The 17,719-nt window shown below is 42.6% G+C and overlaps 1 protein-coding gene across 2 annotated transcripts in view; it reads left to right on the top strand.

Moving 5' to 3' along the window:
* The window catches only part of DCAF12 (DDB1 and CUL4 associated factor 12), a 39,486-nt gene extending 25,360 nt beyond the window's left edge, over window positions 1–14,126 (top strand). For both annotated transcript variants that reach the window (XM_040481485.1, XM_040481486.1), the window contains exons 4-9: window positions 849–909; window positions 6,105–6,298; window positions 7,516–7,581; window positions 8,717–8,879; window positions 11,195–11,373; window positions 11,917–14,126. In XM_040481485.1, the coding sequence (XP_040337419.1) occupies window positions 849–909; window positions 6,105–6,298; window positions 7,516–7,581; window positions 8,717–8,879; window positions 11,195–11,373; window positions 11,917–12,075 (822 nt within the window). In that variant the 3' untranslated portion in view covers window positions 12,076–14,126. The remainder of the gene's footprint in view (window positions 1–848; window positions 910–6,104; window positions 6,299–7,515; window positions 7,582–8,716; window positions 8,880–11,194; window positions 11,374–11,916) is intronic.
* Window positions 14,127–17,719: the final 3,593 nt, after the last annotated feature.

The following is a 17,719-nucleotide window of genomic DNA, read 5'->3' as shown; positions in this document are numbered from 1 at the left end:
CAGGGTCCAGCACCAGTGGATTTGTGTCTGAATCCACAATGTCTACATATCTCCCACTGCCCATAGTCAGAGAACAAAGTTTATTAAGTCATTCATTCAGCAACAACTGTTTATTGAGCTTTCTATGTCCAATCATTGTTTTGGACACTGGGGACATGCAATGAACAAAACAGATAAAGCCCCACACCTCGTGAAGCCTGTCTTCTAGTGGAGGGAGACATATAAACCAATATATAAACCAATAAATATTTACCAGCAGTATGTCGGAGTGTGATAAGTGCCATGGAGAAGTGTAAAGGCAGATTAAGGGGATAGAGAGAGTTGGAGAATGCTATTTCAGAGGATGGTCAGAGAAGTCCTCATTGATAAGAATGACATTTAGCAGGGAGACATAAAGGAAATGAGAGTACAAGTCATGTTGATGTCTGGAGGAAGAGAGTTCCAGACAGAAGGAACAGCAAAGAGGTCAGTTATAGCTCTTGTACCAGGAAGGTACAAGAGGAGAGTGGTAGGATGAAATTAGGGAGAGAAAAGGTAGGTGATTATGTGTAGGAGCCCCAAATAAGACATCCAGAGGTGGCAGGCCAGAGCGGTGTGTCCACCAGACATGTTCATTGCCCATGGGAATGCCGGTTTTATTCCAGCTTTGAGCTCCTCAAGACAGAAGTTAAAAATTGTGGGATCCTGCCGTATGGGTTAAGATCATCAGAGATCACTTTATCAGTTTTACAAAGATCTTTTCAGTCAGACTGTATGCTTTTCAAGAGTATACATTGTAATCCTTATTTTACTAATTTATTTTTTTCCCCTCTCTCTCTGTACTTGTCTGTCACTTCTTCCTCTCCAAGGATGGACACAAGGATTGGATCTTTTCCATTGCATGGATCAGTGATACTATGGCGGTATCTGGTAAAATTACCCTTTTGTATGGAGTTTTTGTGTGGCAGGGAGGGAGGGAGGCTAGAAATTGAAAAGGGGTAGTAGTGCGATTGGAAATAGCCCAGTAAACAGACCATCAGCCAGGGGCCAGGAGATCTTATTTCCAATATTGGCTCTTTCTCTTACTTATCATGTGTCCTTGAATAAGTCATTTCCCCTCTATATTCCTGATCTGGAAAGTGGAGTTTTGCTGGCATTCTTCATTTATTATTCATATTCCTCTTTGTTCCCCAAAAGTATGTGTGATGGCATGTTAGCCTCAACGTTTCTGGGGTACTTCATTGTGACAATGGTTGTGAAAGTTTTTGGAAAAGTTGATGTGAAGTATTAGGAGCAGTTATTTTCTGTACAATTATATAAAGTGCTTCTTATTGATAAAAGTTGTATAGAATTGGGGGAATTTCTTGGGGCGCCTGGGTGGCTCAGTCAGTTAGGCATCCGACTTCGGCTCAGGTCATGATCTCACACTCCGTGAGTTTGAGCCCCGCTTTGGGCTCTGTGCTGACAGCTCAGAGCCTGGAGCCTGCTTCAGATTCTGTGTCTACCTCTCTCTGACCCTCCCCCGTTCACGCTGTGTCTTTCTCTGTCTCAAAAATAAATAAACATTAAAAAAAAAATTAAAAAAAAAAAAAAAGAATTGGGGGAATTTCTTTCCCAGGGGTAGAAGTCAGAAAAAAACACAGGGAAATTAGTGTAGAGAAGATAATAAAGAGATACACAAATGCTTTCCGGATACCCACAGCAGCCTACAAAGTAGGCTGAGAGTGCTACAGTTTTGCTGGGTACCCATATGTAAAAATCCAATCCCCAGTTCTAGATTCCCAAATAAAAATAATCATAATGGTTGCTAAATTAAGTACCTCATATCTGTTATTTCTTATAATTCTCAGAATAATACTAAAAGGTTTGCATTATTAGCCTCATTTCACAAATGAGAAACTTTATATTCTGAGAGTTTATTATAACTTGCCAAAGGCCACATGAATAGTGACAGATGGACTCAGGATCTGAATCCAGGTCTGATTTCAAAGCCCATGCTTAGAACTGCTACTAACAAAGCTCAGGGAACATAAATATTTCCTCTTTCAATTCTTCGCAAGGCAATAGAAAGCAGCCAAGAAGGAAGATGAATCTAATGAAGAAACATAGTTACAGGTCAGAATTACCCAGGAGTGGTTCAGAAGCTTTTGAATTCCCTGTCATTTGCCTCCCTGGGGAATGAGAGCTGTTTGAAGGCAGAGGCCGAGCCCTGTCATCTTTATAACAGGGATTGCCTGTATGACAGTAACCTGCACTAAATGTTGTTGGGAGCCAGGACTTGGCTTCGCTTTGGGAGCCTCTCATCTCTCCTTGAGATACCCTGCCAACATCCTATGTTTTCAGGCTGCTAACTCCCAAGTCTACATTTTCTGAACAGTATAGCAGGTTTTAAGAACATGGGCTCTGAGGGCACCTCGGTGGCTCAGTTGGTTAAGCACCTGACTCTTGATTTTGGCTCAGGTCGTGATCTCATGGTTTGTGGGTTCAAGCCCTGTGTCAGGCTCTACATGGGCAACTTGAACCCTGCTTGGGATTCTGTCTCCCTGTCTCTCTCTGCACTTCCCCCACTGACACTCCCTTTGTGTCTCTCTCTCTAAAATAAACGTTTTTATAAAAAGGTCATTGGTAGGATTAAATGAAGTAATACATAGTTGCTGCTGTATTAAAAATGCCCAATACTTGTTAACCATTGTTAATGTTCAGCTTGATGATGAATATCAACCCCTGAACATTCCACCTCAGACTCAGCACATTCATACTCATCATCTTCCAAGATCCCCTCCTCTCCAAGGACATATATTTGTGAATGCTCCCACCTTCCACACAAAGGTGCACAGCCAGAAAACTAAAACTCCTCTTAGGGTCTTCAGTCTCCTTAGATTACCAAGCCACGTTTATACTGCTTTTTAAAGCATGTCTTATAAACATTGTATGTCACCTATACTTAAATAATTAAAAAAAAAACCCCTCTTATATACAATTTCTTTCTTTTTTTTTTTTTAACGTTTTATTTATTTTTGAGACAGGGAGAGACAGAGTATGAACAGGGGAGGGTCAGAGAGAGGGAGACACAGAATCTGAAATAGGCTCCAGGCTCTGAGCTGTCAGCACAGAGCCTGACGTGGGCCTCGAACTCACGGACGGTGAGATCATGACCTGAGCCGAAGTCGGCCGCTTAACCGACTGAGCCACCCAGGCGCCCCTACAATTTGTTTTCTATGCTAGAGTGCTCATCATCTATATCTTGAATTACCCCTAATATCCTTCCATATTTTCTCTCTGCTTCTGTAATTGTCTTCTCTAATCCAATCTTCATGATGCTGCCCAACTAGTTCTTTAAATAAATTTTCTTTATTTTAAAAGTAATAGGTGTTAATCATAAGAAATTTTTAAAATATAAACAAAAAGAAATAAGAACTACCCTCAATATCTCTACCCAGAGATAACTACTATTAATATTTTGAAATATATTAAAATAATAGTCATTTTTCAGTACATGTTTTTAGTTGGTTAAAATGGATGAATGATGAATATATGGATAGATGTACCTACCAAGTGTAATAAAATGTTGATAGAATACAGTTCATTGTAAAATTCTGTCAACATTTCAGTATGCTTGAATTTTTCATAATAAAACTTGTATAGTTTTTTTTTTAATGTTTATTTATTATTAAGAGACAGAGCATGAGCATGGGAAGGGCAGAGAGAGAGGGAGACACAGAATCTGAAGCAGGCCCCAGGCTCTGAGCTGTTAGCACAGAGCCTGACACAGGGCTCGAACTCACAAACTGCGAGATCATGACCTGAGCTGAAGTCAGACACTTAACCGACTGAGCCACTCAGGCACCCAAAAACTTGTACAGATTTATTTTTTAATTTGCATTATAAACCATGCATAGTTCTTCGGATGTGTCCTTCTCTCTCTGGCCTTTTCTAGATTTCATATGTAATAATACCTCTGCTTTGAATCTCTGTCCATAAGCGTTATGATGCAAACAAATTGGTGGCACCTGACTGGCTCAGTCTATAAAGCATGTGACTCTTGATGTCGGGGTTGTAGGTTTGAGCCCTGTGTTGGGTGTAGAGATTTCTTGAAAATAAAATCTTTAAAAGAAAAGATGCACACAAATTGGATGGTATTTCTCTCATGTTAGATAATTTTTACTATGAAACATTTGTGAGATTTGCAATATGGGAAGGATATCTTCTAGTCTAAAGGAGAGTTGGCAAATAACTTTACTGGAAAGGAATTTTAAAACATGATTTTTTTTTTGAAATTTATTTATTTTGAGAAAGAGTGAATGTGCTCGTGTGCATGCAGGCAGCAGAGAAGCAGAGAGAGAATCCCAAGCAGGCTCTGCACTATCAGTGTAGAACTCAGTTTGGGGCTTGAGCTCATAAACTGTAAATCATGAACTGAGCCAAAATCAAGAGTGGACGCTCAACAACTGAACCACCCAGGCACCCTTAAGACGGGATTTTTTTTTTTTTTTAATATTTCTTTGAGAGAGAGAGAGAGAGAGAGAGAGAGAGCAGGGGAGGGGCAGAGAGAGAGGGAGACACAGAATCTGAAGCAGGCTCCAGGCTCTGAGCTGTCAGCACAGAGCCTGACGTGGGCCTCGAACTCATAGACCTCGAGATCACATGACCTGAGCCGAAGTCGAATGCTTAACCGACTGAGCCACCCAGGCACCCCAAAACAGGATTTTTTTTTAATGATTTTTGATTTTCTATTTTATGACTATAACACAGCCTTATTCTTATAGGACATACAGATTGTTCTGAATAAACATCTTTTTGTATGTGTCTTATGATAGTGCATTATTCCTAGATGGGAACACACACTTTCTGGTTTTTGCTGCAGATGCTCAGTTGTCCTCCAGAAAGATGGTCCCATTTAAGCTTGCCACCAGCAATGTATTCAGGGCTCAGTTCAAAGAAAAGTGTTTTTAGTTTTTTAAGTGCTTCATTATTGTTTGCTAAGGAAAACTATGTTTTTAAGTATTCATTTTCTGCAGAATGCTCATCCTTTTTTTTTTTTTTTTAAGTCATCTCCACACCCAACATGAGTCAAGAGTTAGTAGCATGCTCTACTGACTGAGACAGCCAGGTGCCTCGAACTTGCATTCTTTTTTTAAAGGTTTTTGTTTTTTGGGGTTTTTTTAAGTTTATTTTTGAGAGGGTGGGGAGGGGCAGAGAGAGAGGGAGACACAGAATCTGAAGCAGGTTCCAGGTTCTGAGCTGTCAAGCACAGGGCTCAATGTGGGGCTCAAGCCCACAAACTGTGAGATCATGACCTGAGCCAAAGTGGGATGCTTAACCCATTGAGCTGCCCAGGTGCCCCCAAACATTCTTTTTTTTTTTTTTTTTTTTTTTTTTTTTTTTCAACGTTTATTTATTTTTGGGACAGAGAGAGACAGAGCATGAACGGGGGAGGGGCAGAGAGAGAGGGAGACACAGAATCGGAAACAGGCTCCAGGCTCTGAGCCATCAGCCCAGAGCCCGACGCGGGGCTCGAACTCATGCACCACGAGATCGTGACCTGGCTGAAGTCGGACGCTTAACTGACTGCGCCACCCAGGCGCCCCCAAACATTCTTAATATGGGAATTATGGTCCCTATAGGTCCATGGAAAGCCTTCAAGAGGTTCATGAACCTCCCTAAAATTGAATGTACAATGTGGTATTTTGTGTAGTTTTCTAGAGAAAGGGGTTTTTAACATTCCTAAGTCTCTCAGAGGCATACAAGACTCAGAAGACATTAAGTACTGTTGCTCTAAGGTGGAGGTTCCCAGACTCTACTGCCCAGCAGACATCACCTGTGCATGCCCAAGTGACCTAAGCATTTGGCTTGGAAAATTACTGAGCTTTCTCAAACTATAATTCTCTTGAAAAATCTCACCAATGGTTAAAGGTTATATTATAACTCCTATACCTTAGTTGAATCATCCTTTTGATGTAACTATTAAAATGTATGCTGTTCTGTTTTGTGCTGGGCCACCTGACCAAGCTACATATGAGGATGATGCCCAGAGAGCTAGACTAAGAAAGCCCATCTTGGTTTCTGTAGGACTGTTCCATAGAGATTTGAGTATGTCTGACATCTGTGGTTTCCTTGCTCTGTAGGCTCACGTGATGGCTCTATGGGACTCTGGGAGGTGACAGACGATGTGTTGACCAAAAGTGATGCAAGGCACAATGTGTCACGGGTCCCTGTGTATGCTCACATCACTCACAAGGCCTTAAAGGACATTCCCAAGGAGGACACAAATCCTGACAACTGCAAGGTCCGGGCTCTGGCCTTCAACAACAAGAATAAGGTATGACCTTGCCAAAGAGGAAGCCTATTCCTCTTGCTTCAGCTTCTTGGCTTAAATCTTGTAAGATTCACTTCCCTTCTCTTTCCAAGTCAGTCCTTGTAACATAGCTTAGTTCTGAGCCTATGGAGAATTGAAGGCTGAGGGACACTGGTGAGAAATTCTGAGATTATAAAACCCATCCCTTGCATTGAGCTCTGCAGTATTTCTCTGGATGGTCCATATTTGTAGGTCAGCCTCTCAGAGTTTCCCCAGGGCCACTCTGATTTGACTGTCTCTCATTTGCACATGCCTTTGCAAGTGCTCTATTTTGGGTGTGATTTTCATATGTGCCTCTGAAAATGATAACTTTTTTGTCTTTGGTATTCAGGTTCTTTTCATTCTTCACTGCCTCTTATCAACACTCCCAGCAGGTCTTACCTAATCATTGAGTCCGATCTGAAACTGGCAGTATTGAATGTTAGGGTGGAGACTCAGAGCCAGAAGAGGAGAAAAGCTCCCCAAATCTGAATCAGGCCACATTTGAAAGATAGTTCCCTTAGCCTCCTATCTCCTGTCCATAGTTATGGCTTAGAGGTAGATTTAGATCCTCCAATCATAGAAGCTTTCACACAGATTTATGAAACTGTCCTTCATGTGTGTGCTCTGCTATAACTATCCAACGAGATGTCATGGGAATGATTACATAGTAGGAACTTTCTGAACCATAGGTATTTATATTACTGCTAGAACCTGGCTGGCTTCTTGAGTTCTCCCAAGAAGCAGCCTTGATTTAATATTCTATCCAGCTGCATGCCATAGAGTGAGATGATGGACTAACAATTAACAATCCCTGGCCCCCCCCTGCTGGAATCCTCATGGGATAAGAATGAACAATGGGGGGCGCCTGGGTGGCGCAGTCGGTTAAGCGTCCGACTTCAGCCAGGTCACGATCTCGCGGTCCGTGAGTTCAAGCCCCGCGTCAGGCTCTGGGCTGATGGCTCGGAGCCTGGAGCCTGTTTCCGATTCTGTGTCTCCCTCTCTCTCTGCCCCCTGCCCCCCATTCATGCTCTGTCTCTCTCTGTCCCAAAATAAATAAAAAAAAAAGTTGAAAAAAAAAATTAAAAAAAAAAAGAATGAACAATGGGAGGACCCCAACCTTCAGGGTCTTCCCCTGCTTACTATTGTATATTAGTTGCTACAGATTGAAATATAACCTATTTTTTTCATTGCTCTTGTAGGAATTGGGAGCAGTGTCTCTGGATGGTTACTTTCATCTCTGGAAGGCTGAAAATACACTGTCTAAGGTGTGATGAACATGACTTAGTGGTTTTACCTAAAAATTTACCTTTTGGTTAAAATACTCTCCCTGAGCCTTTTCATTCTGTCTAAAGCATCAGTTTTCCAAGGGTCTGGCCATGTTATTGCACAGTGCATGGAATTCTGAGTCTGATGTGCCTCTTTTAAGTCTTTTAAAGAGATCAGAGGTGGTGATTCTTTCACATTGCAAGGACTTACTGAAAGACTCCTTAAACTAACAGTCCTCCAATCCACAAGGCATTTAAGTATTTGGTTATGGATTATTGGCCATTTGGCATGTCATAAGGGCAGGAGAACCTAAAAGTTAGGAATCACTGGCAACTGAAAATTAATTAAACTAATATAAACCATCTTTGAAATAATAGGTAATGAGAAGATTTACAATCTTTACAAGCAACTTTTGCATAAAGTCAAATCTGTCTGTGGGTTATTTGCCCTCTTCTTGTCCCAGAGGCCTTTGCTGCCTATTACTTCTGTGATAGACTCGTCCTCAAGAAGAAGCAGAGCTTCAGGAATTACTGACTCCTTCATCTGAAGCAGCCTTTGAGCTCCACTGACCTTGCTTGGTGCCTTACATGCAGTTGGCACCTGCTGAGGACTGACTTAAGGGCTAAGGCTGACTGGTGTTCCCTAGGGTTGAGCCAGGCCCATGAGTGTGCTTTCTGTAGTATACAACTCTCATACAATTGGGAACCTAGGCTGAGGATAGCCAGAAATTAGCCCCTTTATCTGAAGAGTAGTGAGGAGGGTGGTGGCAGAGAGGGTGCTGGCAGAGAACACAATGTGACCTTGGCTTTAGTGCCCTGGGGTTACCCCTGGAAATAACCTGTAGGTCTAGGCTTTTCTGCTTCTGATTATTTAATTCCAGCTTAACCTTTTTTCCCCTAATCAGTCCTCTTCAGTATTAGATCTTATTTCTTATTAACAGTCACCCTCTCTTTCTCTTATTTACTTAGGGGTGGAACAGGGCATTATTTCCTTAATCAGGGCTTGTCTTTTTGTCTCTGACTTTGTGTGGCTTGTGTATGAAGGAAACCCACACAGGTGGGCATCTAAAAACAGTGCCCTATAGTACACTCTCTGGTATTGCCATGGGTGCATCATTTCCTCTCTCTGTTTCAGCTCCTCTCCACCAAACTGCCATATTGCCGTGAGAATGTGTGCCTGGCCTATGGTAGTGAATGGTCGGTGTATGCAGTGGGCTCCCAAGCTCATGTCTCCTTCTTGGATCCACGGCAGCCATCATACAACGTCAAGTCTGTTTGCTCCAGGGAGCGAGGCAGTGGTAAGAGTCCTGGTATGCCCCTGAGGCTTATAGCTGCATTGCAGATGAGTTTTGACTTTCAGTTTCTGTGTTGATTTCCAAACAACAATCGTGATCTTTATGGAACTTGGTGTTTGGTAACACACGGAGGGAGCTTAAATACTCGCAGATGGCAACAGAGCTTCAAACACCACAGACAAATTTGTGGCCACAGAAGCCTCAGTGGAAACCAACAGTCAGGATATTGGTGGTTTTCTTATTTCTTCATAGATCTTGACTTTCTGCCCTGTGGTAGTTTTTTGCTGGTGCCCCATCTGAACTATAAAAATCATTTTATGCCAAGAGATGATGTACAGTGAGGAGTTTACAGAGGGCATGAGGAAACATTTGAGGGTGATGTATATATTAGTTATTTTGATTGTGGTGATAGTGTCATGGGTATATACATATGTTAAAACTTCAGATTGTGATTTTAAATATGTACAGTGTATTGTTTGTCAGTTATACCTCAGTAAAGCTGAAGAAAATAGTTTAGTTCTGATCACTGGGTGAGTTGTAGCTTCAGCCTCCCATCTTTTATAGCATATTTTCTCTGAGAGCACTCTTTCTTTATCCAGGAATAAAAAGATTATGTTTGTGCTGTCCTTTAAGATTTCAGTATATCTTTATCTGACATGTTATTTCATCTTACCTAGAACCCTGTAAAAAGCAGGTAGGAAAAGGTAAGGTTAGTGTTAATAACTCTGTTTTATAGATGAGGTGACTGAGACTCAGAGCATTTAAATTCCATGCTCAGTATCTTCTGGATTGGTGGAAGAACAGCCAGGGACTAGAATACAGATTATTCAAGTTAACAGAGTGTATTTTCTTCATCTCACTTTGTTCCCCTTCTCATGCAAAAATGTAGCTACATTATCCTGGGAGTCCTAAAAGGCACAATAAGAATTACAGTTTAGCCTCTTTCTTTCAAGAAGTGTTTATTTTCATTCAGATATTGCAAAAGTGGCTTTTGTTTGGGGTTTGTTTTCAATTTTAGTTAAGATGCTCATGTTTCAGTGCAGAGAGAATAATGTGTGTAAGGAGAGTTTTAAGGGGAAGAGTGATTAGGGTTGGCTGGAATGATGTCTGCAATGAAAAGCTTTAAGAGGGGCGCCTGGCTTGGTGGGTGGAGCATGTGACTCTTGATCTTGGTGTTGTGGGTTCAAGCCCCATGTTGGGTGTAGAGATTAGTTAAAAAAAAATTGTGTTTAAGTTTTAGGGGTACCTGGGTGGCTCAGTTGGTTAAGTGACCGACTCTTGATTTTGGCTTAGGTCATGAGACTCATGTCGGGCTTCACTCTGAATGTGGAGCCTGCTTGGGATTCTCTCTGTCCATCTCTCTCTCTCTCTCTGCCCCTTCTCTGCTCTTTCTCTCTCTCTCAAAATAAATAAATAAACATTTTTTAAAAATTAAAAAAAATGAGGGGCGCCTGGGTGGCTCAGTCGGTTAAGCATCCGACTTTGGCTCAGGTCATGATCTCACGGTCCGTGGGTTCGAGCCCTGCATCGGGCTCTGTGCTGACAGCTCAGAGCCTGGAGCCTGTTTCGGATTCTGTGTCTCCCTCTCTCTCTGACCCTCCCCCGTTCATGCTCTGTCTCTCTGTCTCATAAATAAATAAATGTTAAAAAAAAAATGTTGAAAAAATTTTAAAAAATGAGTCTTAAAAAAATAAAGCTTTAATAAGATATTTTGGTTACTGTTACAGGAGTAGCTTTCATAACTAATAAGAAAATACTGATTCCACAAATATTATCAAGCACTTCCTATGTGCCAAGAGACATCTTCGTACCCCATGCACTTCTTTGATCCACAGACACAGTACCAGATAAAGACCTCTTGCAGTGTCAGATAGGGGTTTTAGGTCAGATAGGAAGAAGTCCTTATTAATATAATGATATATAAATATGCAGGTTACCCTGTTTCAGTACAGGTTTGAAACACAGTGAAGAAGTTATGAGTTTACATATAACAGTTTAGAGTTATGAAAGATGACTCCACAGTAAGTCTAGGGGAGGCAGGAAGGTTCAGGGCACAGTTAAGGTCTTAGGCTAAAGGATCTTAGGCATCATTTGGTCTCTGGCACTTCCCTAAGGTTTATGGGAAGGTCCCTGTTAGTGCATGGATTGGCAGTGTGGCATCAGCATTCTAAGGCTTTTGCATGAGATATACCTGCCATGGGAAAGGCACTGTGTGGTATGTGGGTGCCATGTGAACTCAGTGCTGGAGAAATTCAGGTAGTCAGACCATCAAGTGCATATTCTCCCTACTCATTGCCCTTTCCTTTTTTCTCTCTCAGGGATCCGGTCAGTGAGCTTTTATGAGCATATCATCACTGTGGGCACAGGGCAGGGTTCCCTGCTGTTCTATGACATCCGAGCTCAGAGATTCCTGGAAGAGAGGCTCTCAGCTTGTTATGGGTCTAAGCCCAGACTAGCAGGGGAGAATTTGAAACTAACCACTGGCAAGGGCTGGCTGGTGAGTAAGACCGTGCCTGACATGGTTACTGAACAGTGACAGAAAAATTGTCTTCAGTCTACCCATCTGCTCCCACCCCCACTGATAACACCAGCTAGTCACATACTTTTTCACTGGTAAGAGGTACTCCTTAGAGCAGAGAAAGGCACTTTCCCTTGATTTTGCTTCTGCGTCTACATGTTAATGGGAAAACTGAGGCCCAGTAAGACACACTAATTGATTTAGGATTGCCCCCAGGTGATAATAGAGCAGAAGGAAGGAACCCCCCCACCGTAGCCGCTACTGAATTATTATTGAAGTGTTTGGTCCCAACTGTCCTGAGAAGACCTTAGGTTTGTATAGCAGTTCTTCAGCCTGTTCACTTTTCCCTAATGTTCATTTGGAGAAATGAGGCTCCAGTTCCCATGAGCACCAGTCTCCTGACATCAGGTTAGATGCAAAACCCTCTCCTCTTAAGGAGACCAGAAGGAATTCCTGTCCCTTCCTATCCCCTTTTCTGCCCTATGGCCTAGAGGTGCTAACAATCTCTTTTTCTTCCCATAGAATCATGATGAAACGTGGAGGAATTACTTTTCGGACATTGATTTCTTCCCCAATGCTGTTTACACCCACTGCTACGACTCGTCCGGAACGAAACTCTTTGTGGCAGGAGGTCCCCTCCCTTCAGGGCTCCATGGAAACTATGCTGGGCTCTGGAGTTAATGACAACTAACTCTTTCCCAAAATGTAGAGATTTACACTAACTTCCATCCTTAGTTTCCTTGTTTCTTTTGATTTTCTTCCAATTGTTTGAGGCCCTCATTTTAGTGGGAACACAAGAGTTTGCCTATGGTTTAGGCACTTGACAGGAAGCTCTGTACAGAAATCTGAAGTGTTTTTTGTTGTTTTTTCCTTTTTTCGCTTTTGGTAATCAGAGTTTCTTCTGTCTTTTTTCTTTCTGGCTTCTCAACCAAACATTGTTAATTCTTATTTGTATTTTTTCTTTAAGTGACACACACTCTTCCCTCTCTGGCTTCTGGCAGAGGCTGGCATAGTCATTCTCACCCTTACTTCACTCTTGAGAGGTAGGGTTCCTTTATAATTATGTGGTTGCTGTCAGACTTTCTGTGAAAGTTTGGGGGCTGTCTTTGTGTGTGTGTGTGTGTGTGTGTGTGTGTGTGTGTGTGTGTGTGTGAGAGAGAGAGAGAGAGAGAGAGAGAGAGAGAGAGCAAGCGAGAGAGAGAGAGAGAGAAAGAGAACTTGTGTGCCTGCAAATACCGTGTGTCACTGAAATTACCTGGAGTAAGAATTACTTGTAATTAAAATATTTATAAAAGAAACAACTTTATTCACAGAGTCAGCTTTGGGACTAGTCTTTATCTTGTTTTTTTAAAGTCTAACAGCACTGATTATAGGAAGTAAAAACAGAAAGAAAAACAGTCACCACCAGGAAAACCCTTTGAGTTAGATGGCAGGCTTCCTGGTGACTTTCATGCCAGGACTCCAGGGTGATCCGTCCCCTACCTGTCTTCCCAACCTTGTGTTCCCCAGGTGAGAACACTTCTCTGTGTCATTTCCATGTCATCGTTCCATCTACTGAGCCAGTGGCCACTCCCCTAAAACATCAGGGTTTCCAGATGCAGTTCTCGAGGCTGCAGAAGCATTGGTAGAACTTGGTAAAGAGAATCCCTATCCCAGTCTTCCTTTTCCTTCCCTCAAACAAGACCTGATATGGTATCTCAGGGGCCTGGAGCAGGGGGCCTTACATTTGCTAAGATTCACATACTCAGTCCCCTTGGCTTTGTGGAGAAACTTCTCCTTTGCCTTTCTTCTAATCTTGTGGGTTTTGCTTTGCTTTTCTAAATTAGGTTCAGTCCAGGAGGGTGGGGGTAAGCAGGGGGTTTATCTGTGTGTAGCGAGTGCTTCATGTGTGGAATGTTCATTTTCTTATTACAGTGGGGCTGGGGTTGAAGCCACCTCTCCCACTCTGTTGGCTTAGCCCCAGGGTGGTGGTGGTGGCCTAGAGCCAGCAACATTGTGCATGTAAAAGCATTGATGTGATTAGTAATTTTTTCCTCCCTTGAACTGTGTTTAGTCTGAGGTTTTGAAACTTGCAGGCAACTGACTGACCGTGATGTCCAGTTATTCCTTGCTTTTTACGCATCATGTTGCAGATAGCAGCTGTTCCCATCCACAAATTCCTCCTCCATTCTAAGCACATACTCTGCTTCTGTCAACAGCCCATCCTGGGGGAAAGGAAAAGTCTTATTTATTCCTGCACTCTCATTTCTAAATTGCTCTCCCAGTTATCCCCCTCTGCTCTGGGTGTAAGTGGGAAGATGGAAAAAAAGAGTGCCTTCTCCTTGGTAATGGGGTCTGGTGGGGGGAGGAGACAGCAAGTCCACCCTATCTTGGTTATACAAGGCACATACCACAGTTTCTAGAATTCTCATCTTCTAACCTAGAGAAATAGGTGCTATAAACAGGGAATTAAGTAAAATGCTGGATACTATAGATCTTTTAATTGTCTTAATTTTTTTTTCTATTCTTAAACTACAGGCTGTAGATTTCTTAGTTCTCACAGAACTTCTATCATTTTAAACCAACTTGTATATTAAAAAAAAAAAAAAAAAAGATCTTAAGTAGGATGTTTTGTACTGTTGCCAGACCCTCTTCTGTGATGGGTAATACGTTTGATTGTTTGAGATTTTGTTTTTAAAAATGTAGCACTTGACTTTTTGCCAAGTAAAAAAATAAATATTATTCCAGTTGCAGAGTGGTTTGAGTAAATATGTATAGCCAAGAAGCAGCGGGGTAAAAGCCCCAAATGACTGGTTGAAAGTTTACCTTGGGGGGCTAGGATTGCTTGGAACAGAAGGGGAACACAAGAGTTCCCTCAAAGTTAAGGGCAAGTCAAGTACAATCACACGAACACTTAGACCTACTTGCTCCTGGTCCCCAGCCCTGGCCAAAGATCATTTATTCTGGGGTCCGGGTCCAGTTGAGGATGAATATGCCCAGGCAAGAGGACACAGTGACCAAGGTGAGTGATGCTCTTCCCAGATCTGGTTTGGGGGTGTACCTGAGAGAAAGGCAGACTGCTGAATTGTACCACCCTCCTCATCACCAATCCTGGAAGATTCATCGGGGCTGGGCCACAGAGGCAGGCAAAGCAGTATATTCCTCTGTCTCAAGGCACTTGTTCCTCTCTAGACAAGCTAGATACAGCTGCCTTTTGCACCTACCTTGGAGACTGACTACAGAATAAAATTCATACAGGCATCTACCTATGTGATCAAAGGCCACAAAACAGGAAGGGAGAGGTGAATTAGTTGAGGCAATTAAGAGGGCTTCCTAAAGGAGAAAAACCTTTTCCAAAATGAAGTTTTTAGAATTTCCAATCCATGAGACAGTGATGGGTGTTTGCAAAATGTTCCTTGGTCAAATTATTTCTGGGAAATGCAAATGTAAACAAAGACATGCTTTTTCCCAACCTCAGGTTTTGGTTACTGTGGAACTTGGGTCCATGGAACATGCTCAGAGAAAGGTGATGGGATCTGAGGGGGGACCTGGCCTAGGCTTCGGGCCTCCATGGAATCTTGGCCCTGCTCCTATTTTCCAGCTAGACTTTCCAGCAAAGTATGTATCTCACAGAAAAGCTTTGTGGACTTTATAGGGTCCCTCCCTTTCCTGCCAGTCCCGATTCCCTTGCCATGAAAGAACTTCCTTGTTCTCCCTCAGGCCACATGCCTCGTTCCCCTGGTCTACTTGCTGCTCCCATCATCCTTGGGTCCTTTTACAGAAGGCTTTGGAACCTAATTTATGTTGAGTTCCCTACCCCGCAACTCCAAGAGTTGACTAGTATTAATCAGGCCTTTAGTAGTGTTTTATTTTTATTTTTTAAAGTTCACCCATTTATTTTGAGAGCACCTGTGAGAGCAGGAGAGGGGCAGACAGAGAGGGACAGAGAGAGAATCCCAAGCTGGCTCCATGCCATCAGCACAGGTCCAACATGGGGCTTGAACCCAGGAACCATGAGGTCATGACCTGATCTGAAACCAAAGGTCAGGCCCAACTGACTGAACCACCCAGGTGCTCTTTTTGTTCTGCTTTTTTAAAAAAAGTAATCACCCCACATGGGGCTCAAACTCACGACCCCAAGATTAATATCAGGTCTTCCAACTGAGGCAGCCAGGCATCCCTGGCCTTCTGTGTTTCTAATTAAGCTGAAGACTCCCAGTCTAGCCTCTCTGATCCAACTGCTATCCAGACAGTTCCTAGAGCGGGTACCCAGAAATAGCAAGTCAGGATGTCAAGACCCTTAGCTTAGCATTGGGGTCAATTGTAAAAGTCAGCCAATGACCCAAGTGTTTTTTTCTTTCCTTTCCAATTGGCTGATGTCTGGGAGCCAACAATGGGTGAGGTTGGGGGTGGCTGTCATTCAACGTTACTTGGTTTTAGCCACATCTCATTCATGCTAGTGTGCTGAGATGACTGGATGCTTTGGAAGGGTAGAAATATGGGCTAAGTCTGGAACCACCGATAAAGACAAAACAAAGTTTAAGTTTCTTAACTTGTTTTTTCTGCCCTTCAGCTCCTCCAAAAAATAATCCAGAGAAACAAATGTGAGAAATTTGTTTCTATACTACCACCAGAGAGAGGGGTGAACTGAACTGCTCAAGATGGGGTTGTAAGCTCTTCTGTTTCAGCGCTCCAAGACAGGGCTCTGAGCTGTCCTCTCAAATTCCTATTGGGTTGAGCCTCACATCTAAACACTCCTCTTGATTAGTGTGTAATTGCTGAAGTCAGAATTTTAAAAGGATAATAATACTCATTAACTGAACTCAGTGTCACATGTTTACTGCATTTCTTGTTAAGCACCATTCAGAGCTATAATTAACATCCCTACTGCTATGGACAAGAAGAAAACAAATGAACAGCTTCCCTCACTTGTAGCTACTTTTTTCTTAACTGGTGGCAGCTTGAACAGAGGACTGGAAATAATAAGACTCCAGGGTCAAGGCCATTGCCCATTGCAGAGAACACTGTGCTGGGTACCATGGCCTGAGGTGTGGCGGTTTGGGCCCTGTAATGTATTGCTTATGTGAGAAACATCCTTCATTTTTACTACCACCACCCTCTCTGCTCCTCTAGGCTCTTTTGCTGAAAACACAAAATTATTGTCCCAACCACCATGCTTCAATTTCTACCAAACAATCTTTCTTCCCCCCTGGGAGAGAGGAGTTTTCTATCACTGATTAGAGATCCTGTTGCTATTCCTTGAAGGGGGATATGCTACTCCCAAGTTCTGACCAACCACTCAGGGTAAGTGGACCAAAAGGGGAGGGTATGGGTTCTGTTTTAGTTCTACTGCAGCTGCTTGTGACCGTGACTTTGAACAAGTCTTTTCCCCTCTTTAGTTTTTTCACCTTCTACAATGAGGAGTTCAGATTAGACATTAGATGATTTCCTGGGTCCTTAACATCCACAACTACTCTAGTGCAGGAAGTCTAAAAAATAGGAAGCAATCCCTCCCCTCAAGCAGTTTGTCTTCAAAACAGGTAAATATTATAGCAGGGCTTGTAAAATTTCATTACGTGTCTTATTTTCCTAATGGCTTCTGATAAAACATTGAGAATTGTGGGTTGGATAGTGTCTCCCCAAAATTGAAATCTATCCGGAGCTTCAGAATGTGACCTTATTTGGAAATAGGGTCTTTTCAGATAAAAATAAGGTAAGGATCAAGATGAGATCATACCAGGTTAGGGTAGGCCCTGCAGTGAGGAGTTTCCTATGTAAGAGAGAAAAGGGCATACAGGGACACACAAGACAACATGAAGAGAGACAGATTGGAGTGATGTATCTTTTTTTTTTCAACGTTTATTTATTTTTGGGACAGAGAGAGACAGAGCATGAACAGGGGAGGGGCAGAGAGAGAGAGAGGGAGACACAGAATCGGAAACAGGCTCCAGGCTCTGAGCCATCAGCCCAGAGCCTGACGCGGGGCTCGAACTCATGGACCGCGAGATCGTGACCTGGCTGAAGTCGGACGCTTAACCGACTGCGCCACCCAGGCGCCCCTGAGTGATGTATCTTTAAGCAAAGGAATTCCAGGAGCCACCAGAAGCTGGAAGAGGCAAGGAAAGATTCTCTCCTAGAGCCTTGGGAAGGAGCATGGCCATGCTGACACCCTGATTTTGGACTTCTGGACTCCAAAACTGTAAGGGAATGGATTTCTGTTGTTTTAACACCACCAAATTTGTGGGAATTTGTTTTGGCAGCCCTAGCAAACTAATACAGGAATACTCTGAGGAATTTTCAGATAGCAATTTTTATAAAATCACATGATACGTAAGAAAAAAAATTT

Source organism: Herpailurus yagouaroundi, unplaced genomic scaffold (assembly GCF_014898765.1).
Source record: "Herpailurus yagouaroundi ecotype Mexico unplaced genomic scaffold, PumYag 160, whole genome shotgun sequence".
NCBI classification, from domain to species: domain Eukaryota; kingdom Metazoa; phylum Chordata; class Mammalia; order Carnivora; family Felidae; genus Herpailurus; species Herpailurus yagouaroundi.
Note: the sequence above shows the minus strand (reverse complement) of the source record. Positions and strands in the feature narration are given on the sequence as shown.